At 38.4% G+C, this 27,749-nt stretch overlaps 2 protein-coding genes and 1 long non-coding RNA gene across 5 annotated transcripts in view; 2 read left to right on the forward strand and 1 right to left on the reverse strand.

Moving 5' to 3' along the window:
- LOC138763549 (complement factor H-like) overlaps nucleotides 1–27,749 on the forward strand; it is a 613,078-nt gene that overhangs the window by 431,211 nt on the left and 154,118 nt on the right. The gene's annotated exons all lie outside the window — the stretch shown is intronic.
- Nucleotides 1–27,749, forward strand: part of crb1 (crumbs cell polarity complex component 1) — a 105,830-nt gene that overhangs the window by 75,731 nt on the left and 2,350 nt on the right. For 2 of the 3 annotated variants that reach the window (XM_069937858.1, XM_069937860.1), the window contains 5 exons: nucleotides 3,209–3,750; nucleotides 6,458–6,623; nucleotides 14,558–15,458; nucleotides 22,243–22,368; nucleotides 25,378–25,982. In XM_069937858.1, coding sequence (XP_069793959.1) covers nucleotides 3,209–3,750; nucleotides 6,458–6,623; nucleotides 14,558–15,458; nucleotides 22,243–22,368; nucleotides 25,378–25,615 — 1,973 coding nt within the window. In that variant the 3' untranslated portion in view covers nucleotides 25,616–25,982. Of the gene's footprint in view, nucleotides 1–3,208; nucleotides 3,751–6,457; nucleotides 6,624–14,557; nucleotides 15,459–22,242; nucleotides 22,369–25,377; nucleotides 25,983–27,749 lie in introns of those variants that run through there. The other variant, XM_069937859.1, reaches the window with a different exon arrangement.
- LOC138763547 (uncharacterized) overlaps nucleotides 25,068–27,749 on the reverse strand; it is a 28,928-nt gene continuing 26,246 nt past the window's right edge. Inside the window, exon 4 of the long non-coding RNA XR_011357640.1 lies at nucleotides 25,068–25,650. This is a non-coding gene — a long non-coding RNA (uncharacterized lncRNA). The remainder of the gene's footprint in view (nucleotides 25,651–27,749) is intronic.

Below are 27,749 nucleotides of genomic sequence, written 5' to 3' on the forward strand. Positions count from 1 at the left end.
CTGCACACAGTATTCCAAATTTGGCCTCACCAATGCCTTTAACAGTCTCAACATCACCTCCCAGCTCTTATATTCTATGCTTTGATTTATAAAGGCCAGCATACCAAAAGCATTCTTCACTACCCTATCCACATGAGAATCCACTTTCAAAGAATGATGAAACGATATTCCAAAATCTCTCTGTTCCTCTGCATTCCTCAGTGCCCTCCCCTTCACTGCATATGTCCTGTTTTGATTATTCTTCCCAAAATGAAGCACTTCACACTTATCTACATTAAACTCCATCTGTCATCTTTCAGCCCACTCTTCTAAGCAGTCCAAATCCTTCTGCAGTCCTCGAAAACCATCCTCACTATCCACAACTTCCCCCTATTTTTGTATCGTCCACATATTTACTAACCAAATTTACCACCCCATCATCCAAATCATTAATGTAAATGACGAACAACAAGGGACTCAACACTGAGCCCTGAGACACACTGCTCGTCACTGGCCTCCATCCTGACAGACAGTTATCCACCATGACTCTGGCATCTACCCTTTAGCCACCATTGAACCTATCTGACTATCTCAACATTAATACCTTGCGCCTGAACCTTCTTTACCAACCTTCCATGTGGAACCTTATTGAAGCCTTACTGAAATCTTTATAGACTACATCTACTGCTCTACCCTCATCAATCTTCCTAGTCCCCTCCTCAAAAAATTCAACAAGATTTGTCAAATATGACATTCCCCATACAAACCCATGCTGGGTGTTCCTGATCAGTCCCTGCCCCTCTAGAAACTTATACATATTATCTCTAAGAATACTTTCCATTAGTTTACCCACCACTGATGACAAATCTACTGGCCCATAATTGTTGGGCCTACACCTGGAGCTCTTTTTAAACAGAAGCACCATGTTTGCGACATGGCAATCCTGTGGCACCGCACTTTCCTCCAGTGGCTGTTTAAAAAATCACTGTCAGAGCCTCTGCTATTTCCTCACTGACTTCCCTCAAGGTCCTGGGGAAAATCCCGTCGGGACCCGGAGACTTATCCACCTTTATATGCCTCAGAAGTTCCAATACCCCTCTTTCCTAATCCCTAAATTTTCCATAATTACCCTTTTGCTTCTCTTATCCTACATGATTCCATATCCTTTACCCTAGTGAATTCCGAAGAAAAGAACTCATTCAATATCTCCCCCATCTCATTCTGCTCCGTAAACATTTGTCTGCTCTGATTCTCTAATGGACCAATTTTATCCTTCACTCTCCTTTTGCTATATATTTGTAAAAAACCGTCGGATTTACTTTCACCCTGTTCACTATAGCCACCTCATATCTTTTCGCTTTCCTAATTTCTTTCTTAAGCTTTTTACAATCCATGTATTTTCCAAGCATCTTGTCCATACCTTGCTTCTTGTATTTAATGTATGCCTCCCTTTTATTTCAAACCAACTTTCTAATTTCCCTTGAAAATCACGGCTCTCTCAAACTTTTAGCTCTGCCTTTTATCCTAACAGGAACAAAAAGATTCTGCACCCTCAAAATCACACCTTTAAATCACCTCCAATTCTCCTCGACCTCCTTCCCTGAAAACAAATCAGCCCAATCCACTCCTTGCAAATCCCTTCTCATTTCTTCAAATCTGGCTCTCCCCCACTCAAAAACCTTAATCTTGGGACCAGACCTACCCTTTCCCTACTAATGGTACCATGATCACTGGATCCGAAGTGCTCCCCAACACACACTGCAGTCACCTGCCCTATCTCATTCCCCAACAGTAGATCCAACACTGCCCCTTCTCTAGTGGGTACCTCAATGTATTGCTGCAAAAAAACTATGCTGTCTACATTTTACAAATTCTAATCCATCCAGCCCCTTCACAGAATGTGTTTCCCAATCTATATTAGAAAAATTAAAATCCCCCACTAACCCAACCGTGCACTTATTACAAATCTCTGCTATTTCCTTACACATTTTCTCCTCTATTTCTCACTCCTCACTAGGTGGTCTATAATACTCCCCAATACACCTCTCCTTTTCCATTTTTAATTCCACCCATACCGCCTCCCTTGACGAGTCCTCCAATCTATCTCGCATCAGCACCGCTGTAATATTTTCTCTGACATGCATGGCCACACCCCCTCCCCACTTACCCCTTTAATTCTATCACACCTAAAGCAGCAAAATCCTGGAATATTTAACTGCCAGTCACATCCCTCCTGCAACCACGCCTCACTAATCACCACCACATCATTCTGTTAAGTGTCTATCCACACCTTCAGCTTGGTGAAGGTGTCATAATACTCCTAGCAATAAAGTAAATTCATTTCAGAGATTTCCCACATCCCACAAAGGAGAGTGAAGGATAAAATTGGACAACTTTTATTTATTACCATCTTCACCCCTCCATCATGGCTCCAATCCTTTTCCTTCTTGATCACCTGTCTTTCCACCCCTAAACTCTGTCTTTAAGCCTTCTCTATATGCGGACAATCCTTCTCTCTGTTTTCCCTCAACCATACTAGTTTAAAGCCTTCTCTGTAGCCTGAGCAAATGCCCCTGCCAGGATCCTGGTCCCTCTGGGATTCAGATGCAACCTGTCCATTCGGTACAGGTCCCACCTCCCCCAAAAATGGTCTCAATGATCCAAGAACTCGAATCCCTGCCCCTTACTCCACCCCTTTAGCTGCGCATTCATCCTCCACTTGATACTATCGAGTGACACAGAATGTAATCCAGAGATTACCCCCTTTGTAAGTCCTTTTTAGCTCCCTGTATTCATTTTTTAGGACCACTTCACTCTTTCTCCCTATGTCATTGGTACCAACATGTACCACGACCTCTGGCTCATTACCCACCCCCTTAGGATGTCATGGACATGACAAGTTACATCCCAGACCTTGGCACGATGGAGGCAAACCAGCATCTGGTTTTCCTTATCATTTCCGATATTTTCCTCTGTTCACCTCAACAAAGAAAAATTTAGGTGGAATGCAAAGCAAGTTGCAGATTTTGTTTCATTTGCTTTGTATGACCATCCAACACCACTGTACCACAATGCTCATTTAACTTCATTTAATCTGGTGTGCTCACTTTTAATGCTTATTTGATTTAGTATAACTTTGTAGATAAGAGTATTGACCAGTGGTTGTACTCTTCTCAACATAATTGTTTCCACTGACTTCTAACGGAGAACTTTCCCTTTTTTTTAACAGAGTTAATCCCAGGTAGATTTGGTCATGAAGGTTTCAAAGGCTATGCTTCGTTTACCATTGATGATGATCCAGGAGAAGAAGTAAACATATCCATGTTTGTTCGCTCACGTAAACCAAATGGCTTGTTATTGATCCTGAAGAACAACAGTGTTCTGTATCTTCGGATGGAGTTGGATGCTGGCTGCATTGTAGTCTATCCTCACTTATCTAAACCTCTAACAAGTGATAACTGTATTGCTGACAGTAATTTTTATTTAATAACAGTGGAGATAAAACAAAATAAAATGAAACTCATTCAGTCAGGAGAAGTCGTAGGACATGTTCAAATTCCTCCAATTAGAATCCAAGCTGGTGATGTGGCTTACATAGGAGGTTTGCCAGAGCATGTTCAAGGCACAAGATATTTTGAAGGATGCATCCAGGATGTTAAAATCAACAACAAGAGACTTGAATTTTATCCCTTTGGCATCTCTGAGGAATCTTACAATATCAGAACACTTGAAAATATAACAAGCGGTTGCACTGGGATTAACGCATGTGAGGTACAGTATACTGACTGCAACACATATCTTCATGAATTTTTATTCAAAATTTTTATCAAATTAAATACAAGAGCAACCAATTATAATTAATATATCAGTGTAGCACCATAATCTCAGGGCAAATAGGTCACTGTCATGAATCCACCATTTAAATCATTCTCTTCTCAAAGATGTTGGAAAGCCCCAAATTAACTCAAAGACAAGGAGAAGTGATGATGAGCATTAAAATATGTTCCACATACAGTAACCTGCCTCCACCTCTGGAGATTGTTGGGTGCCAGTTCTGCAAATTTTCTGGTTGCATGAGACTCACACTTCCAATACCTAACTAATACACAAACATTAAGAATAAACAGCTTAAAAGAGAAAAGACAGTGCAAAATGAAAAGTAATTTGAAAAAAAAATGTGCTATAGTCCTTAATTATATAAAGTTCATTTGAATCATGTAATTCCTGCAACTTACAAAATTTAAATGTAAATTCGAAACCCTGTTGTTGGCGCTAACAGCATTGTGTTAACCACTACACTAACCATGCCACCTTCATAATTAACCCTCTTCCACCAAGGTTACAGATAAAGCCTTACTAACATATTTCATAATATACTAATAAAGATAAGGATTCCTACTAGGCAGGGATAGGGAGATACTTTGGGAGAGTCGCCCCAGCTGTGAGTAGATCAGCCAGGTCCTCATCCTGGGCGACACCATTTTACTGAAACACAAATTTATTTAGACTTTATTTAAATAACTGCTGCTTTGGAGAATGCCCAGCATGTTCTGCTGGGTGAACGTTTGCTCCCATCGTCATCGCGGATTTGCGTGTTATTTCAGAAAACATTTACATTTACGATTTTAAATGTTTAGTTATATTTTGATTTATTTTATAATTTATCTGTCTTACCATTTATTTATTTATTTATCTAATTGATTGTTTTTTGCTGGTTGCTTGGGGTTGTCAGTCACTTGAATTCCGGAAAATGGGAATTTTACGGTATGAATATATTACAAGAACAGTGAACAAGCTAACTTTCGCATAGATAATCTGAAATGAGCTTAATGTCATTGAATAATACGTGCTTATTTCAATCTTTAGTGTTTGATAAATTTATCTTCAGTGGAGTTTTGTATGTCAACCTTTTCTTAATCAGTTTAAATATCTTGACCTGATTTTAATATATTTTTCCCTTCAATGATCAATTGATTTCTGGTATAATAGCTGTTGCTCTATAAAATGAAAAGGAAACAAGAATAGATTTTGAGAGGAGTCTTTTAATTTTCACTGTTTAAAAAGTATTTTGTTTAAATGAAGTTTTACTCTTGTTTTTTTCATAATATAGTAATGCATTTGCTCAGCAAATTGCATGACATCTGGTTCTGTAAATATGGTCCTGTTTTAATGATAGATATTCTTCTCTCTGCAAAAGGATTTGAAATAGGAACAGGAAAAGGGATTCTGGCTGACCTGCGAAGCATACCTTAAGACCATAAGATATAGGAGCAGAAGTAGGCTATTTGGCCAGTCAAATCTGCTTTGCCATTCAATCATTAGCTAGCTGATCCATTCTCCCACTCCCCTGCCTTGTCCCAATAACCTTTGCTACTCTGACTATTCAGATACCTATCTATCTGCCTTAAATACACTAAATGACATAGCCTCCTCAGCTGCCTGTGGCCTCAATTTCCAGAAGTTATCCACTCTCTGGCTAAAGAATTTCCTCTGCATCTCTTTTTAAAATGGACACCCTTCAATTCTGAAATTTTGCCTTCTTGTCCTTGATTCCTACACCATTGGAAACAACTTTGATACATTTACTCTGTCCAAGCCTTTCAACATTCAAAATACTTCTATGAAGTTGCCCCTCATTCTTTTAAACTCCAAGGAGTACTGTCCAAAATCCTTCATCTCTGAATCCTCTCCAATGCCAGGACATCCATCCTTAAATAAGGTGCCCAAAACTGTACTCAGCTCTCCAAATGAGGCCTCACCAGTGCCTTATAAAGCTTCAACATCAAACCCCTGCTCTTGTATCCTATTCCTCAAAATATAAATTGTACTGACAATAACCACACCAGTAGTGCAAGTAGAAGACAGCTTTAATAAACTAACATGTACACTAAGAGGTCTCGTCTCTCTGCAAGATGAACCTGGAAGGCTAGACTAGCACTGGACTGCATTATATACAAGGTCACCGGGATGACCCCTGGTGATCTAATGGTGTAATTACATATCACCACATAAATACCAACTTTGCATTTGCCTTCTTCACCAATGACTCCACCCTGGAAGTTAACCTTTTGAGTATCCTGCAAGAGGACTCACTACCTGCCATTCCACTTTTCTTTGTATTCTCTGTGGAATTACAGGCAAATAGTCAGTATATTGCAAGTTTGTGTGATTTAAAACAATAGAATACAATTCAAGCCAATTAGGCATTATAACTGTGTATCTTCATTTTCAGTTTGCATGACACTGCCTCATTGAATCTTAAAAATAATGTAAATATTACATTCAAATTATATTACATATCACTTAGACATTCCCCTACCAAATTCCTATATTTTATGTATTATTAAAGTCGGTTCCATGGATTACAGAGGTAGACATTTTATGGAAATTAATATTTGTTGAATAATTAAATTTAATGCCAAAAATGTAATCTGCCAGACATAATTTTTCATTCTGTAGTACCTTTTTGCTTATCCAGTTCAGCCCTTGCTTGAATGGTGGAACCTGCTCATCCATCTGGGGTGACTTTGTGTGTACCTGTCCTCCGAATACCTCAGGAAAAACCTGCAGCCAAGTCCAGTGGTGCCAGTTCGATCCATGTCCACAAGGTTCAAAATGCCACATGCTCAGAGATGGATTGGATTGTGAGTGCACAGCTTTCCTGTTTTATAAAAAGGCATGTTCTATGTAAACCAATGACACTAATGGAATATTAATAAAGCCATGCTTTAAAAGTTATGTACACGCTTATGTACAATTTATTTGAAGCAGGAATATCCTCATTAGATATTTGATTCTTGTGAATCTTGTGTGCTGTTCTGAATAAGCTTTTCCCCACTGGCTCAGATCAAAAATTCTATGGCAGTGGGAATCTCGAAAGAGGCTCTCCAAATGCTTCCTTTGCATTGTCCCGTAGTTCCGCTTGCATTTTCTATATTTACGAAAGATTTGGATAACTATTTCCTTTTCAGCAAACAATGGGAGCAATGCTGTTCCAAATAAGAGAGCTGGAATGCAAATGACAAAGGATACCTGATAGCTGTGGCAGGGCCTAAATGACATAATTTTCAACAAAATCAAATCTGGTGCAGTACGAAACAGCAAAGCTTCACTTTGAGGTGAACTCAATGCATTCTACACCTGATTTGACCACGGAAACAAGGAAGAATCACTTTTCACCCCCATGTCTCCAGATGACCCACTGTTGTCAGTATCCAAGGATGACGTGCAGGCTACATTCAGAGAGAAAGGAGCCACAAAACTGTACCACCATATTCAAGATCAGTTGCTACCCCTCCACTATCAGATTCCTAAATAACAATCTCAATCCAAAGCTCATGACTCTTACAAAGATTCTTACATTGTGTATTATTGTTTTTACTGAATGCTTTTGTTTCCCTCTGTATGCTCAGTTTGCTTACATTTCTCTGTTTTGTTTATATTCTCTCTTGTATACACATCTTCTTGAGGACAGTTTATAGGTACCGGTAAGTAGAAATTCTGCCTGGACTGCAGGAAGAAGAATCCCAGCATTGTATGTGATGTTATGAATGTTCTCTGATAATAAATCTGAACTTTGAACTATGGTCCTTGTGAGAAAGAATGGGTGGAGGGGCTGCATTGCAGATGCAAGATAAGGAGAGGAGGGCCTGTTAATTGGAGATGATAGCCAGTTGTGGTTTTTTTAAAGTTTTTTTTTAAGTGAAATTATTTGTAACTTCATGGTAGACCTTTCAAAAAGAACTTGCAGTCCTGCAATTTTGAAACAGTCAACCAGGTGAATGTTGTGAAGAGAGATGTTTCTCTCAGAGTTGGAAAACAAGCTGGCCATTCAAATGAGTGAAAACACCAGAGTGCTGGAGGAACTCATTGGGTCTCACAGCCTCAGCAAGAGGCCTGAGCCCTTCTTCAAGATATGGAAAAAGCAGACAATGTCTGAATAAAAGAAATGGCATGGGGAGGAGTATAGACCGACAGACTAAAGGTGATAATTGGATATGGAGTAGAGTCCAGGAAAGGTGAAAACTGATATGGGTAGATTTGCTTTGTGAATACAGAGCTGAAGTCACAAGATATAGGAGCAGAAGTAGGCCCATTGGCTCGTCAAGTCTGCTCCACCACGCTAATCATGGTCTAATCCATCCACCCACTCAAAGGCGTTTTACCCGTAACTCATGATGACCGGACTAATCAAATACCTGTCAATTTCTGCCTGAAACATTCCCAACCTCGTTTCCACAGCCACCTGTGGCAACAAGTTCTGCAGACTCACAACCTTCTGACTAAAGAAATTTTTCCTCATCTCTATTTTAAATCGATTCCCTTTTATCCTGATTCATCCCCTCTAGTCCTAGAATCCCCTATCATAAGAAACATCTGTGCCACATCTACTCTGTCAGGCCTTTCAAAATTCTAATGTCTCTACGAGGTCCCCCCTCATCCTTCTCTATTCCAATGAGTACAATCCAAGAGATGACAATCGTTCCTCATATGCAAACCCTTTCATTCCTGCTATAATTCTAGTAAATCTTCTCTGAACCCTCTCCAACACCCGACAGCCTTTTCTCAAATAAGGCGCCCAATACTGTACTCACTATTCCTAGTGAAGTTTCACCAGTACTTTATGGAGTCTCAACATTACACCCCTGCTCTGAAATGCTATTCATCTTGAAATTAATGCCAACATTGCATTCATCTTTTTTACCACTGACTCAATCTGTAGGTAAACATTTAGGATATCCTGCATGAGGACTCCCAAAACTCATAGCACCTCAGAATTTGTGATATTGTATTTTCTCTGCCACCTCTTTGCCCATTCTCCTAATCTATCCTAGTCTCTCTTTTGGTATCCTCTGCACTACCTCCCTATCTTGATATCATCTGAAATTTTAGCCTCGAAGCCATCTATTCCATAATCCAAATAATTTATATGTAACGTAATAAGAAGTGGTCCCAACCCATGCAGAACATCATTGGTAACCGGTAGCCAACTGGTAGTAAATGAGATGAGGGAAAAGCGATATATATATCTATATATATATATATATAGATATATATATCTATATATATCTATATATATATAGATATCTATATCTATAGATATATATCTATATATATATATAGATATATATATATATCTATATATATATATATCTATATATATCTATATATATAGATATCTATATCTATAGATATATATCTATAGATATAGATATATATATATAGATATCTATATCTATATCTATATATATCTATATATAGATATATATATAGATATCTATATCTAGATATAGATATCTATATATATATAGATATATATATATATATCTATATATATATCTCTAGATCTATAGATCTAGAGATATCTATAATATATAGATATCTCTAGATCTATAGATCTAGAGATATATATATATCTATGTGTGCGCGTATAAACGTGTGTGCGCGTATAAACGTGTGTGCGCGTGTAAACGTGTGTGCGCGTGTAAACGTGTGTGCGCGTGTAAACGTGTGTGCGCGTATAAACGTGTGTGCGCGTATAAACGTGTGTGTGTGTGTGCATACATACGTGTGTGTATATATCGCACTTATGCACACACACCCTTACTTGTACCCCTAGTTGTTCTCACTGTTTTAAAACACTTCTAGGGTCTTACCATTTACTATGTGAGTAATTCCCTGGCTTGATTTACCAAAATGCAACACTTCATAATTGTCCAAATTAAATTCCATCTTCAATTTCTTGGCCCATTTTCCCCTTTTGATCATGATCCTGCTGCAAATGAGACCACTTCATGGACTACCTTACCACCAATTTTGGTATGATCCACAAACTTATTAACAATGTCAACTACACTAACATTAAACAAGCAGGCAACATAGTAAGGGACATCCCACCCTTCACACCCTTTCCTCCAGAAAGAAGATTCAATTGTATGAGATCACACATCAAACAGAGAGCGGTGGGAGTGTGGAATGAGCTTCCAGCTGAAATGGTTAATGCTGGCTTGATTTTAGCATTTAAGAGAAATTTGGACAGACATATGGATAGGAGAGGTATGGAGGGCTATGAACAGGTGTAGATCAGTAGGACTAGGCAAAAAAAAATGGTTCCACACAGACTAGAAGGGCCAAAAAGGCCATTTTCTGTGCTGTGATGATCCATGTTTTTATGGTTGCGCCCTGGCATATCCCTGCAGCCCTTGTTAAATAAAGGCACAACCAGAGCTATCCTCAGTCTTCCAGTACCTTACCCATGCTTAGAGATGATGCACATCACTGCCACTCCCCTGCAATTTCTTTGCCAAGTTCCCTTAATATCCTAAGGTACACTTTCAGATTTATTGTCAAGAGTACAGGGTATATTCTGGAGACTCTTAGACACATGGATGGTACTACTTAATAAGATTAAACCATTACTATTGGGATGATCACCCTTATCTATTACAATGATGGGTCATATGAATTCAATTTAAAGGAACATATTGCCTAAATTTCTCTATCTTTTTCAAGTGTTATGTATTTTTTTTCCTAAATCCATTTTTGTTCTTTAGATTTGGTTCTTTCTTCCCACATATGCCAGGAAAAACAACTATGTGTAAATAAAACCCATCTTCAAAACAACTAAAAGAAATGGGGATTATCACTCCAGATTTTAGACTTTGTTATTGGGTGACTAATATATGTAATTTAATTTTATTATTACATTTTGATAACTCAGTGAATTGACCATCTTAAGTAGAAATAGAATTACATTTTTCCAAAAAAATTCTTAGCAATCTTAGATTCCTTTTTATCCTTTTCTAAATTGACATCTAATCCATTAATAAGACATAGATTAAGAATATGGGCCCAATTTAGAACATTTTTTGATCTTAATAGGTTTTCTTTAGCAAGTCCTATTGTAGATAATCATTTTTTTTGAACCATCGGAGATGGATATAGGTTTTAAGGAATGGTTTAGGTTAGGCATTCAAAATCATAAAGATCTTTTTATTTGAGATAACTTTTCTTCCTTTGAACAATTATCTGCCAAATTTACTCTTTCCAATAGACATTTTTTAGATATTTACAACTTAAACATGTTATTCAATCTCCTCGAATTTCTGACGCTGGTATTCCTGATTCATTTTTTTTTCAAGGTGAATTAATATAATTTATTTACAATTAATTATTGGATTTAAGAACAGCATCAATAGCTGGGTTTAAGGATGATTTGGAATGAGATTTTAAGATAAGCTTTTCAGATGAAGACTGGAACTCTACTCTGAGATTGATTCATGATTCTTCATTTTGTGCAAAGCATTGCCTTTTGCAATTTAAGGTAATACATAGAATACACATGTCTACACTTAAACTATCTAATTTTTATGCAGATATTGATCCACTATGTGTGAAATGCAAATTTTTTGAAGTTTCACTGATGCACATATTTTGTGAATGCTCAAATTCAGAGAGTTTTTGGAAAAACATTTTCCAAACTTTATCCATGATTTTATAAAACAAAATAGAGCCTTGTTCTTTAATCACTCTGTTTGGTTTTTCACGTGAACCAGATCTAGCTCTGTCTGCAACTCAGGAAAAAGTTTTAGCTTTTACTTCACTGATGGCCAGACGAGCAATTTTACTGGAATAGAAGGATGATTCTTCATTTACCCATTGCACAGTGGTTACATAATGTAATGTCTTACTTAAGCTTGGAGAAAATTAGATACAATATTAAAGATAGAAAATTTCAATTTGTAAAGATGTTGAGCCCATCCTTGGAATACCATTATGAATGGAAGAATTAAGAACTCTGAAGAGTCTTGAAGGTCACTATCTGATTTCAAACTTTCTTTTGCATAACTAACAGTAACCTTGATTAGAGGGAGGGGGTAGATTAGTTGTAGTTTTATAGGTTTTCTTTTTTCTTTTTTTTAAACCCAAATAATTTGGTAATTAAGTACATTAAGAATGTTTTAATTGCTTTGTTTTTCATATGAATAGGCAACTGGCCAACACTGTTATATTATTCATTCTGATTTTCTTTACATGTAGATGAGATGACTGGTTATATATATCATTGTATTTTGTATGCAAGTATATAGATTAAACAATAAAAATATTTTAAAATGAAAAGAAATAGAAAGTTATGGGGTAGGGAGCATTTAGTATTTTTTTCTTGGAAGGGATATAATGGGTCGGCTCAACATTGAGGGCAGGTAATGTGCTGCATTGTTCTATGTACATGCATGACATCCCCCATACAGCACTGATTCTTTTTTTCCTGCAGGTGAGAATTACTACTTATTCGTAGTGCAAAAAAACTGTCCTTAATGTACACATGTAAACAAATGGTGCAATAGTAAAGAGAAAAAAAAATCAATAAATTGTAGTAGAGTCTTTAACTGAGTCCCTGATTGAGTGTATTGTCAAGAAGTCTGATGGTGGAGGGGTAGCAGCGAGAACAGAAAGTGTGCTGGGCGATGTGGATCCTTAACAATTATTTCTACTTTTCCTTTCCCTTGTCTATCAAAGTTACCTCATGTTCTCTTTTTGCCTTTCTGATTTTGCTCTTCAGCATATTCCTACATCACTTGTATAATCAGACAAGATGTTATTTTAAATGCAGTGATGGAACATGAAATATTACAAATTTGTGACAATAAACTTTTGAGTTAAAATTCTTTATCCTTGTCTGTGTGAACATTATAAATGCTAGAATTCAACCTGTTTCAAGATATTATACAGCCAGTATTATATTTGTTAGCTGATTATCTACAGAATAGCATATATTGAAAACATTTCATCTGCAAGTACTTACTATTATTCTTTGATGTAAATTCACGTGCTCATTGATAATAGACAGTGACTTTGTGAAAGCATCAGATTGTTAATATGTCTTCTTTCCAATGGCTGCAGCATTGAGGGGAAGATAAAGTGACAAAAATCAAAAAAATGAATTATTTGTGTAAAATGCTGAACTGGTCTAGTCCTCGGGTTGCCGTCTGTCGTAGCTTGCCCAACACTAGCCATGCCCGGACGGGTTCATTGATGTCACTGTCCTCTGCATCTTTGAATTGGGTAGTGAATTGGGTGAATAAGCATCTAGTGAACTTGAGGCCACACCTCTTTAAAACCTCTTATAGCCCCCAAGTAAATTTTAAAAACATTGTTGAACAGGTCAAAATAATAAGGAGCAATTAAGCACACAAAATTAATTAAAAGACTTGACTTAGTTTTTTTTAAAAAGTCAGTTAACCTTTCCATACCCTTCACCTCTTATTCCACTGACTTGAAATTTTCCCTGAAGTGAAGGGAACCTCCAGAACAAGAATAGATTCTCTGATAAACTCAATATTGTAACAAAGGTGATTACAGCTTTCACTCAGTTCCAGATTTTCAGTTATATTGGCTTAAATCTTACTTCTTTTGGATTGGCTGAACTCCATTGATTCTAAAATGAACCTGTCAAGAGTATTGACCCAAAGACATTCAAACAGATTTGTTATGACATAGCATGTTCAGTTAAACCTCCTATTCATTCCAGTACATCTGAGAATCACAAATAATTTGTACAGTCTGCAGTGAGAAATATAATTTTATATTCAACAATTAATTCAATAATTTTTTTTTCAATTAATAATGCGAGGAAGGATTTTTCTTCAGTACAGTGATTTGAAGTGTAGATGCTACAGTTTAAACTGTGAAGGACAATTTTGGCTATGTGCATGACTGAAGGAATTTAGTCAAGTGGACAGACTTATTAAAATAGCTGTGGTCTCATTAAATGAGGGAATGTTCCCTTCCAACCAGGCACTGGTTTCCACCTGCTCTCCTGAGCAGTGAACATGGGCATCTCCCAGAAGCTGGACCAATTTTGTTTCAATACTCTAATTACATTTAATCTCACCTATTATTTTAACCATTAACCATGCCTGTAGGAATGGGGGTTATAACCAGAGGAGGACAAAAATATTGCTTTTGTTGGGCCAATGCATACTACATGGTAAATATGGGTCCTTATAGGTGGGTGATGTCCACCCAAATCATCTATGAATAATTTATCTGAATGCCAGGACTATCCTTATGGATAAATCCCGATATCTAATTCTGCTTATTCCTTTCCCATTGGTTTCAAGCAGATTTTTTTTTGTCCATGTAATAAAACCTAGTCATTGCTTCTAAATAGGCATTGCATTTTCAAGGATGTTAGGTATTTTATTCTTTCAGTCCCTGCTCACATGACAACTAACAAAGTTAACACTGAACTTTGGCTTGCATATTGTACAACTGGCTCATCATACTACAAAACACAGAATTTATCAAGAATCTAAATGGCATTTTTGAGCATTAACTCCTCCTTCATTCACATATTTCAACAACTGAGCTAAATTAGCTCAGTTGTCTTTTGTACAATTTACTGGAATGCAAATTATGCCCTCCGGTTCTTTGATGTCCAAAAAAAGAATTACCGTGTAAGCAATTATATGACAATCAAAATATTTCAGTTTTGAAAATATTATCTTCGTTTCAAAAAAAAGTTGAAATGTTCAGTCCAAGCCTCTGACTTTGGTTCCTCTTGTTTTGCATGCAGGCTTTGTTAGTGCCACTTTTAAAGGAGAGGAGGGCCTGATTTTCCAAGGCAATGGCAAAATTAAGCGAGAGCTCACCAACATTACTTTCAGCCTTCGAACAAGGGAATCAAATGCTGCCATTCTCCATGCTGTAAAGCAGCAAGATATGATCACAGTTGGCATTCAGCGGAGCCATTTAATATTTATGGTTCGAAGTGGAAACATCTGGGGCAACCAGAGTATTGTCAGCACTAAACAGATAAACGATGGTCTCTGGCACGATGTAATCTTTTATATGAGTGATCCTTTACTTCAGTATTCCAATTGGAGGATGAAAATAGACAAGAAAGAAGAGGCCGACAGTGCAGCTGTCAATGGGAATCTGAACTTCCTGAGGGAAGGAACAGATATTTACCTTGGTGGCGGAGGTGAAGAGAAAGGAGGGAGTTTCAGAGGCTGCCTGAATACTATAAGAATCAGTGGCATCTCTTTGTCGTACTTTGCAACTGATAGTGTTCACATTATCAAACCTCAACAAGAACAATTCATTCAAACACCTTTCAAAAGCATATTACTGGGCTGCCCAATGGAACATATTTGTGCATCCAATCCTTGTAAAAATAATGGGAACTGTGAGGACGTGGTCAGTTACTATAAATGTAGCTGTCCTTCTGGCTGGGTTGGCTTGAACTGTGAAAACAACATCAATGGTTGCCAGTCAAGTTCTTGTATTCATGGAAATTGTACGGACAAAATCTTGCCGTACAAATGTATCTGCTTACCTGGCTTCACAGGCACTGACTGTGAAGTGAAGATTGACAACTGTCAAAAGCACAAGTGTGTGAATGGAGCGACCTGTATTGATGCTATCAGTAGTTACTCGTGTCGTTGTCCAAGTATCTTCACTGGAAGATACTGTGAGTAAGTATTCTAAAATTAGAAGTGACAACTGTGATGCTAATCTGCACTTATATTGGCAGCACACTGAATTTTTCGATTGTTAGTATGAGTAATCAATATTTATTTGCATACAGTATTCATGGCCTTATCTCTTCAATTGCAAAATAAATTCCTCGATTGATGATTCAATGCAGGCACCATCATTGATTGAGGGTGTCAACAAGGTACATGTATTGAGTCTTGCCTTCAGTGATATTTCCACTTGTTCCAGTGCATCAATGTAGTAGCAAATGCAAATTCATTGAATATTTGAACTCGTGATCCTTGGCCTTTGGTCAAGGATGCTCAAAAATGCTGATGCTCAAAATCTGAAATTAAAAAAAAAAACAGAAAATTTTGTAAGCACTCAGTAGGTCTAGCAGCACCTGTGGAAAGAGAAAGAGTTCATGATTCATGTTGAAATCTGCCATCACAACAGAAGGATCTGTTAAGACAATATAACCATATGACAATTACAGTACAGAAACAGGCCATTACGGCCCCTCTAGTCCGCACCAACTTAAGTGAACTCCACTAGTCCTACCTACCTGCTCCCTCTCCATAACCAACCAGTCCCCTCACATCCATGTACGCATCCAACCCTCTATTAAATGACCCTGCTGCAATCACCTCTTCCAGGAAGTCATTCCACTCAGTCACCACTCTCTGAGTGAAGAAGCTTCCTCTTGTGTTACTTCAAAAGTTCGGCCCGCTAACCCTTATGACCCCTCATTCCAATCTGACCTACCCTCAAGGGGAAGAGCCTATTCACATCTACTCTATCTATCCCCCCCATAATACCTCTTTCAAATCCCCCCTCAACCTTCTATGCTCCAATGAATAAAGATTCAGTCTACTCAATCTTTCTTTGTATTCTAAATACTGCAATCCAGGCAACACCTTAGTAAATCTTCTCTGCGCCCTCTCTACCTTTTTGATATCCTTCCTATAATTTGGGGACCAGAAGTGCACATAATATTCCAAACTTGGCCTCACCAATGCCTTGAACAATCTCAACATCACCTCCCAGCTCCTATATTCCATGCTTTGATTGATAAAGGGCAGTATACCAAAAGCCTTCTTCACCACTCTCTTTTACTGAAGATAAAGACAGTTACTTATTTGTCAAACAATGATGAATATAGAAATACAATTGGGGAGATAATTTACTCATAAATGACCATTGAGCAAATGCTAGGGCCTAGTGGTAGAATATTCTCAGGAGCATATACTTTCAGTCTGTCAATGTTTAACAAATAATCTGCCTTTCAATAAACACATGGATGATTGATCTAAAATAATGGTTAGGGTACAATTGGAGTATTACATTAATATGGTCAGAGGAAGGATGTAACAATTCTTGAGAGGGATACAAGAAGTGTTACGGGAATTATTTCAGGAATGAAGGATTTCAGAGTGACCAAGTGTGGACTGAAGAGCAAAGATGTTCCTCCTGGAGTATAAAAAATGCGAAGAGTCGATTTAACAGAGGTGTGCAAGGTCATAACAGGTTTAACAAAAATGAGAACTTGTTTCCATTGGCAAATGGTTAGATGATCAAGATTCTTGAACCAAGGCAGATGACACCACAGCTAAATCCCCTCCTGTTATCCAGCTGCTTGTACTCCAATGTAAAATGGTATTTGTAAGGGTTACGTTATATCAAGGAGACATAAATAAAAGCATTTTTCTGCAGAAATTAACAATGAACTGGAACCCTTTGACTGTAAGGGCAGTGAAAAAGAAACCGATCAAAGCATTGAAAAGGAAACTGAAAGGACACGAGGGAAAATAATTTAATGCCATGGCAAAAGAGAAGGGGAATGGGAGTGAAAGATTGCTGTACAGGGATAGGCATGCATTACATGTACCAAATAACTGCCTTACGTGCTATCATTCCGCTCCTTTTTGCAGTTGAGTTGACTGGCTAAATTCTTCTATTAAGGAACCATTAAAATACTATTAATCTCTGATCAATTTAAAAAAAAACCAGAAGAATGTTATTAAATGTTCCAAATATACTTGTGATTTCTTTGGAAGAAATTAGGAAAACATATTTAGCAACAAAAAAACACAGACAATACAGAACTTTCCTTCGTCCATCAGCTGAATTATGCCTCAAGCAATTTTCAATGTCTCAATGATATTTATCAAGTAATTCAGGCTGTCTCCAAGACTTTTGTAAACATAAAAAAAGCGTGACAATAATTCTATAAATGAACTTGAAATCCATAATTTTCACTTTGTATTAGATGGTGTAATAATCTCTTAAATTAACTAATAATCCCAGAGGGAGCTAGAAGTAAATATCATATGGAGCTTGTACTTTTTTTTGCTGTTGCATCTGTCATCACATTGGATAGAGGAAAATCAAGTTCAAGTTTATCATCTGTCTGTACATACACAACCAGACACTGCAAATGTTATTCCATCTTGAAATAATCTGTAACATTTCACTTGAGGCATTGAAGTTACACCTTTCCTGTCATTCAACTGAAAGAGCACCATTTTTGACTTGAATTAACTGAACATTAGGTCAGCAGAAAAATTCACTCTGCAAGTTTGCCATCCAAATTGAATGTATAACAAGTATCCTGAACGACAAATTAAATTATATTTGTGATGGAGATGATTCAGAAAATACTTTCAATAACTAAACTTTTGCATTTCTCCAGAACAAATTCTTTCTTTGGCTTGGCTTCGCGGACGAAGATTTATGGAGGGGGTAAAAAGTCCACGTCAGCTGCAGGCTCGTTTGTGGCTGACAAGTCCGATGCGGGACAGGCAGACACGATTGCAGCGGTTGCAAGGGAAAATTGGTTGGTTGGGGTTGGGTGTTGGGTTTTTCCTCCTTTGCCTTTTGTCAGTGAGGTGGGCTCTGCGGTCTTCTTCAAAGGAGGTTGCTGCCCGCCAAACTGTGAGGCGCCAAGATGCACGGTTTGAGGCGTTATCAGCCCACTGGCGGTGGTCAATGTGGCAGGCACCAAGAGATTTCTTTAGGCAGTCCTTGTACCTTTTCTTTGGTGCACCTCTGTCACGGTGGCCAGTGGAGAGCTCGCCATATAATACGATCTTGGGAAGGCGATGGTCCTCCATTCTGGAGACGTGACCCATCCAGCGCAGCTGGATCTTCAGCAGCGTGGACTCGATGCTGTCGACCTCTGCCATCTCGAGTACTTCGACGTTAGGGGTGTAAGCGCTCCAATGGATGTTGAGGATGGAGCGGAGACAACGCTGGTGGAAGCGCTCTAGGAGCCGTAGGTGGTGCCGGTAGAGGACCCATGATTCGGAGCCGAACAGGAGTGTGGGTATGACAACGGCTCTGTATACGCTTATCTTTGTGAGGTTTTTCAGTTGGTTGTTTTTCCAGACTCTTTTGTGTAGTCTTCCAAAGGCGCTATTTGCCTTGGCGAGTCTGTTGTCTATCTCATTGTCGATCCTTGCATCTGATGAAATGGTGCAGCCGAGATAGGTAAACTGGTTGACCGTTTTGAGTTTTGTGTGCCCGATGGAGATGTGGGGGGGCTGGTAGTCATGGTGGGGAGCTGGCTGATGGAGGACCTCAGTTTTCTTCAGGCTGACTTCCAGGCCAAACATTTTGGCAGTTTCCGCAAAGCAGGACGTCAAGCGCTGAAGAGCTGGCTCTGAATGGGCAACTAAAGCGGCATCATCTGCAAAGAATAGTTCACGGACAAGTTTCTCTTGTGTCTTGGTGTGAGCTTGCAGGCGCCTCAGATTGAAGAGACTGCCATCCGTGCGGTACTGGATGTAAACAGCGTCTTCATTGTTGGGGTCTTTCATGGCTTGGTTCAGCATCATGCTGAAGAAGATTGAATTACAGAATACCTGTTCATCAATCTCACAGCATGTAGGAAGAAACAATGTTCCAGTCTGGCTGTCCTGATTTTGATGTTCCTGATGGTGGTATCTGAAATGTAGGATTAACTTTTAAAATAAATATATTTTCAATTAGATAATTGACACATCGTGTAGAATTATAGGATTCTGCAGCATCATTTGCTCATTTGGACTTCTGGTAATGCGCTCATTACCATTCCACCAAAACATCATGTTCATAACACATTATTAATAATTGTATGAAAGACTTCAAGGTAAGTTATTACCAGGATTAATTTAATTTTATCATGCACCTATCAATTAAAGGCAGTTTGTGCAACATATACTGCTTTCAGATTTCATTACAATTGCTTGGAATAATCCTTCTCATGCTCCTTGGTAAACATCATGTTGGGGTGGATTTTAATTCAGAATGGGAATTCATTTCCACAAGTAAAAACACAATGCTGGAGAAACTCAGCAGGTCAAACAGTGTCTTTTATCTAGCAAAGATGTTGTTTCGGACTTAAGCCCTTCATCAAGATATGGAAAAATACCTGCCGACTGATTTCCATACCTTGATGAAGGGCTTAAGTCTGCAAATGTTATTCCATCTTGAAATAATCTGTAATAATCTGAATCATCTCCATCACAAATATAATTTAATTTGCCGTTCAGGATACTTGTTATACATTCAATTTGGATGGCAAACTTGCAGAGTGAATTTTTCTGCTGACCTAATGTTCAGTTAATTCAAGTCAAAAATGGTGCTCTTTCAGTTGAATGACAGGAAAGGTGTAACTTCAATGCCTCAAGCTCTGTGTTCCATGGAAATATCTCGAATCCATGCTGGAGAAATGCCCAAGAACTCTCTGGATTTGTCTGAACTCGAGAAACTTCATCTCACTAACTATCATAATCGCATGTGTACTGTCTCCAAGCACATGCAATATATTATGATCTATGATCATTTATTAATGATGCCTTTACATGATTTGAAAAATAATTTCAGTTCCATGCTGCAAATGTTATCCCATCTTGAAATAATCTGTAACATTTCACCTGAGGCATTGAAGTTGCACCTTTCCTGTCATCCAACCGAAAGAGCACCATTTTTGACTTGGGTTAACTGAATGTTAGTTCAACAGAGAAATTCATTATGCAAGTTTGCCATCCAAATGAATGTGCAACAAGTATCCTGAACTCCAAATTAAATAATATTTGTGATGGCGATAGTTTAGAAAGTACTTTCAAGAACTAAACTTTTGCATTGGATCAAAGAGAGCTGCAGACTTATTTAATATTACTTTGAAGTACTAGATTTAAATCTCACCAAGGCAGATGACACCACAGCTAATCCCGTCCTGTTATCCAGCTGTTTGTAGTCCAATGTAAAATGTTTCAACAGCCTCAGCTCAGTTCCTGACAGGCTCAACTCTGTCATGCATGAGTTAGCTATTCCTGAATCACTGGGGAATTTTATTCAGTTGTGGTAAAAAAAATGGTCATTTTTCAAGGACACAGTAAAGATATTTAATTTGTGAAACATGAAAGTCTGAAGATGCTGCAATTGTAGAAAAACACAAATGCTACAAGAACTTAGCAGGTCTTGCACCGTCCATAGGAGGTAAAGATTTATAACTGACCTTTCAGGGCCCAAGTCCTTTTTCAAGATAGGCAGGCACCTGAATTGAAAGGGTGGGAAGAAGAAATGAAAAGGTTAGAGGAGGGGTACAGACCAACAGACAAAAGCTGTTAATTGGACATGGGTCGAAGTACAGGAGAGAGGAAAGGTAAAAATTGATTGGGGTGATGGGGGTTTGGCTTTGTGAATGCAGAGCTGGGAAAAGGGAGAGACAGAGAAAAGGAAAGGAGAGTGTGGGGGGAGGGGTAGGGTTAATGGAAACCAGCGAGGTCGATGTTAATTCCATCCAGTTGGAGGGTGCCCAGATAGAAAATGGGGTGTTGTTCCTTCAGTTTGCAGGTGGTCTCAGTCAGGCATGAGTCCATGATCAGACATGTCTACAAGGGAATGGGTTGGGGAATTAAAATGTGTTTTCACTGGGAGATCCCCACTATTGTAGCAGACAGAGAGGAAGGTGCTTAATAAAGCAATCTCCCAGTCTGTGTCCAGTTGCTGCAACATAGAGAAGACCACAATAGGAACACCAGATGCAGTACAATAACTCCCGCAGATTCACAAGAATTGCTTCACTTGGAAGGACTGGTTGGGGTCCCGAATGTTGGTGAGAGAGGAGGTGTGGGTGCAAGTGCAGCACCTCCCATAATCACAGGGTAGGTGCCAAGTGGGCAATTGGTGGGAAAGGAGGTGTAGATGAGGGAGTTGCAGGTGGAGTGGTCCCCACAGAAGGTGGAGAAGGGAAGATGTGCCTGGTGGTGGGAACACGTAGATATTTAATTCTTCTGTTGCGATTAAGGCTCATTATTGAACCCATCTAAGGGTACTTTTTCAGTGTGTTTTAGAATCATAGATGCCCAAAGCACTATTTTATGATCCTTGTGGAATCCAGCTGAGTTTGTTAATGTTAAGACTTACAGCCAAACTGAGAAACGTTCTACTCCTTTACCCAATGTCTGAGGTTTTTTTTTTCAACATACTAAATCAAATCTGATATCAAAAGCAGGATCAATATTTTGAACTCAAACAGAATGTGAAAAAAAAGAAAATAGAGTGATAGAACTTCTCATTGTGAGCGAGGTTGTATAATGCACAGGAAGCTGAAAATTGGAGCCAAGTTCAAACCATATCTGTCATTTGGTGTAAGGAAGTGAATCAGAAAAGTAAATTGAAGAAATGCCAAATACAGTGGGAAAAAGATATAATACTTGATATACATCTGTTCCAAGATCTTTGTTTCTCCTTGTTGCAATCAATAATGAATACAGATTTAATTTATTTTTGTCATAGACATCGTAGATTATCAGCCACATTCTGCAATGATGAGATGAGAAATTGGACCTGTTACAACGGAGGCAACTGTGCTGAGGAAAAGAATGCATTATGTACCTGCCCCATAGGATTCACTGGAAGCCAGTAAGTGAATCACAAATTGAATGTAGCCATATGCATTCTGAGAAATTTCATACCAACAAGGGGAGATATTTAAAGAGCAGGCATGTTCTTGGAGGTAGTATGTACAAGAACTGAAAGCATATTTTAAATACAAAACCATTCGGGTTGTTTTACTTGCAATACAACCAAATCAAAGTTAACATTGCTATAAACCTTATAAGCACAGCCATGAGCCAAGCAAAAATAATAGAAATGCAGACAGTTGTTGATCACTTCACCCCCCCCCCCCGCCATTTTTGGCCCCAGCCACCCGCCCGTCAAAGCTCTCAACCCCCTGACTATGAACCCTCGGCCCAGCCACCCACCCACCCACCGGAGCTCCCGATGCCCCACTGTGAACCTTTGCTCACCCAACCACCCTCCAGAGCTCCCGATGCCCCATCTGTGTACCCCTGCATGTACTGCATGTTGAGTCTTCATAACCAGGAAGAAAATTACATGTTATTTCTGAATAATTTTAGACAATTATATCCTATTAACTTATTATCTTCATATTATCTATATGCTGCTTCAAAGACAGGAAAACCCTTTCTCAGATTTTCAGCAAAATCATGGAATAATAGGATTCATATTTTTATTCTGTTCTTGTGTCCTTTTCAGTTTTGCCATTTGTTTATTTTAAATTATACAAAGTGGTAGAAGCAGCTTTCCCAATGAAACTTGCTCGGAATGTGCAGGAGGCAATGCTTCATAGTTGAGATGAAAGGGTGAATCTGTGCAATGTTCAGTGGCTTCCACAAAGACTAACCATTTGGCTTTAAACTGAGATGAGGGGGCATTGGATTTTGGTTGCAACTCCTCAGATAATGAAGCTGTTCATGCCTGCATACAGCAAGAATGTGAGAATATTGTGGCATGGAAAATAAGCTGCAAGCAAGAAGTGGCAACTAATACCTGCCTCCAACAACAGAGCTCAATATCTTTCCTTAAGATTCAACAGCATTACCACACCAAATTCATAACCATTAATATCTAGTGTGGGGTAGAGTCACCAATGACTTGAAAATTAAGTGGACCAGTTTTCTGAATGTTATAGTTGCAAGAGGGGTTGGGAACCCTGATTCCTGTGGAAAATCATTCACAATAAGCCTTTCAAACTGCCATGTAAAATGGGGTTAACTGGGCAATTTGCCCGAATAGCACCCCAGTATGTGGCATTTAGAAAGGGTCCAATCCTGTTAACCTTGTCGGAATCCAACTAGGCCCCTGACTATCCTCAGAGGGAGTCAGCGAACCCAGTTAAACTTACCTAGGTCACATCCACAGACAATTTGAAAATGGCCAACCCGCTTATTCGGGTGATGTCAGCGCTTGCGTGCGGGCATCACCAGGCAGCCAGCTTCTGAACATCCGGCAGTACTTCCGGTGAGTGTGTGATGCGTTATTGCAGGGGCTGGATCCCCCTTAAATCACCGGGTTGGTGATTTAATGGGTCGATTGTCCTGCAATTTGAAAATTGCTTCCAGCACCTTTCCCCCAGTCATCGCACTTGGGTCCCAGGAGGGCTACTCAGGTGCTGCAGTTTAAAAGCGGCTAATGTGACTCCTGGTACTCTTTCTATTGTCATCAAGAATAAGGGATATGATGGAATACACTTGGCTGATGATCAGAGTTATAATAACATTCAATGTAGACACCATGTCGAACATATCAGCCTGATTGACTGGCACCATGAATCCTAAACATTTACCCTCTCAGAGACCATGCTACCAGGTAGAGTATCTACTAAATATTCTGCAGTACAGTCTACAGGGGGGGGGGAGGTAAATGTTTTGGGTCTTTTTTTTTAAAAGATCTCCTTCCAAACTGTACACTGACTTGAAAACTATACCCACCTCTTCATTAGTCCTGGTTCAAATTCTAGAATTACTTACATAACAGCAATGAGGGAACATTTTCATCACTGGGGCTGCAGCTGTTCAAGAGGACAGTTCAACACTTCTTTCCAAAAGCCTTTTAGAATGGACATAAAATGCTGGCCTTACCAAAGATGCCCACAACTTGTAAATGAGAGAGGAAAAAAATATCACTCAACCTTTAAAAAGATGGCATAATCCCTCAAGCGTAGGAAAACAGAATGAATATTTTAGGAGATACTATTGTTCTGGTATAAACCCTTTACCCTTCGGCACCTGTTCTCACTGGACGCCCTATCATGTTGCTCTGAATCCTCAATGGCAGCACTGTCCAAATCAACGCTGCAAAGAAACCTTGCTTCAGACATCCCTGAAAGCTATAAGCACAAGCTTTTTTGCCAAAAATTGGGAAAAAAAGATTTTTAAATGGCTCAAGTTTAAAATAGATTAAAATTAGATAACATAAAACAATATTAAAACTAATCTGACATATAATTAAAATATTAACCCAAGAAGTGCGCCCCCCCCCCCCCCGCCACCCATTGCTTTCTTTTACTAAAGCTCCATCAAATCAATGGGGCAGCAAAACCAACACTCCTAGCTTTTCAAACAGTCAAAACCTGAAGGCTTTGAGGTGTTTCTGAATGACACCCAGAAAAAAATAAAAAGTACTGAAATTAAATAATTAACAAAATAATCACAAAAATGTTGAGGTAAAATGAATGAATAAAATACATCATTACAAATAATAAACAAAAGATTTTAAAAGGAGAGAGTTTATTTTTTCACTTTTTTTGCATTGAAGATGACATATCTTTAGTATAAATGGTGGGGATTCTGAGCAAGATTTTTAAATTAAAATTAAAATTTAGACATACAGGCCTCTCCAGCCCACGAGTCCATCCTGTTCAAATACACCAATTAACCTACAACCCCCGTATGTTTTGAAGGGTGAGATGAAACTGGGGCACCCGGAAGAAACCCACGCAGACATGGGGAGAACGTACAAACAGACAGCGCTGGATTTAAATTCAGGTCGCTGGCGCCATAATAGCTTTGTGCTAACCATGTCTGAAGTGCTTTATCTGAATGCTTTTTTCTGAACATCTTGCAGATGTGAAATCGACATTGATGAATGTGAATCAAGCCCTTGTCTTAATGGAGGTTTCTGTCAAAATCTGCCCAACAAGTTCCAGTGCATCTGCAATATGAGCTTTGCTGGTGACCGCTGTGAGTTTGATGTAAGCGATCTCTCCTTTTTCATCTCTTTATTACTCTGGCAGAATCTTTTTCAGCTTCTCTCTTATCTCATTCTCCGAATGGAAGATGAACCAGCAGTTGAGTGGGTTTGAAGGTTTTGGATGCCCAAACCAATAAATCAGTTTATCTGAAGAAGACAGCACAATTAACTTATGGTTAAATAGATCTCTATCCTATTAGGAAACAGCTTATTAACTTGCATTAAGTTTGGGAATGCTAAAAATTGATTTCAATTTCAAAATATGAAACATTTAACGCATCTGGGGAAATTACTTTCCGTAAACACTTTGCATTAGATATTTCAAAATTGAATATAACACACAGCTAAGAAATTCTTCAGTAATTTGGGAATAAATACATTTGCAGATTATCTCATTATATTTTGTTCCCAGAGGAGAATAAACAAGGATATCCATTTTAGTTAGTTTAAAATTTTTGCTTTTGCAGAGTGAATACATTGCAATGGGATAATTAACTATCTCAACTCACTTTGGTGTTTAGCAATTATAATTTTCATGTTCTGTAATTTTATTTCAGATAAAAATGATTAAAAACAATGAACATTGCAATAATTTATTTCAATCAATGTATCATATTCCTTTTCCCCTTATTTCATGTTCATCTTTTTCTTTGATACATTATACTATTTACCTCAATCACCAGATGGGAGCAAATTTGAAATTTTAACCATTCTTGTTTTGACTTCCAATTTGATTTGTTATTGACCATCTTGGTCTTTTGAAACGGTCTTCTCCACATTTACCCCATAAAGTCTTTTAAAGACCTCTTTCAGGTAATCAATACATCTTTTCTCCAGAGAAAAATTAGTTCTAAAACTATAATTATATAAAAATAAAAGGACAGAAAAGTACTGAGGAGACTATGATTGAACAACCAGTGTTTCCATTTTCCCAATTTTCTTTCTGGTAAAAGTCATGGTTTTGGGTGATGTTGCCAGAGTAGGCTAGCCAAATTTGCAGATGGCACAAATTGCAGCCATTATGGTGACAGTGAAGACCATGAATGATTCAGGTCATACTAATCAAACAGGATAATTAGTAAGGAGCAAGCAAGTCTTCATACAGGAGAACCCAGTTCTATTCTATGACCTGGGTATCAGGGAAACATTGTTTAATGTCCAGAGTAGAACCTGCATAGGTGGAGAGCAGTAGAGAATCTGCAGATGTGGAGCTAATCAAATTGCTCTTTCAAGGGGTTGGCATCCAAAAATGATTATTAATCCCCGAGGGCTAGGTTAGTGCTTTTGGCCATGAGCAATACCTAGTAAAAATGGTATTAACTTGGACAGAATTAAAAAAAATTGTATATCAGTAGTGCTGCCTCTCAAACCAAATATTTTCAGCCCATTTACTTAACTTCTGTGGAAAGAAAAAAAATCCCTGCCTTTTGCCCTTTGGAATAACTTCGCTAACAAACTTGATCAGCACAGATGAGAGGCATAACCAACTTTGGCAAATCAAACCCATCCTGAAATTGTACTCTTTCCTTTTGATCGCAAAGTAAGTCATTGTTAACTCACCAATGCTATGCTGGTCAGAGAGAAATACTTGCAAATCAAGTACAGAACTTTAATGGACTTCAACTGTCTGGGACATTTGGGTTCATCTGCAGAGCTGCAGCACAAACTTGGCTGTGAGTGACCGAAAGAAATTCCCATCAAGGTAGGGAGCAACAACATGGCAAATTGAATGGTCACAACATCAACCAAATTTAACAAAAATAGAGAAAGCGATCTCATTGTTTTGAAACTACTGAAATTTCAACCAGGTGTAAAGTTTCAAATCACACCCCCCCCCCCCCCACCCCCATCACTGATGAAGTTTTTGAAGTGCATCTGCATCAGTGAAGGGGTGACCATTGTGTCCTTTTTGCTTAAATATCTATTTCAACCTGAAGGCATTCTCTTTCTGTGTTAAGAGAGAAGTGATTTCACCGAGGTTCCATTGGTTGACAAATAGTAAGTTGAGGGTCCACATTTTAAGCTTTCAGGCAAATGATCAAGAGGTTACATTTGATTCTGAAAACAGAAGATTGTGCTTTGTAATTTATTCAGAATAAGTTGAGCATTAATTTAGAGTGGCATCACTTTCATGTGGTGCTAAACTTATGATGCCAAACCAAATCCAGGATTAAGTAGTGTGAGCCACTCTTTAAAAGAATCCTTCTCCTCATTGTTCAAATCCAGGTTCAGGTGACAAAATAAAT

This window comes from Narcine bancroftii, chromosome 5, assembly GCF_036971445.1.
Source record: "Narcine bancroftii isolate sNarBan1 chromosome 5, sNarBan1.hap1, whole genome shotgun sequence".
In the NCBI taxonomy this organism is placed as follows: Eukaryota; Metazoa; Chordata; class Chondrichthyes; order Torpediniformes; family Narcinidae; genus Narcine; species Narcine bancroftii.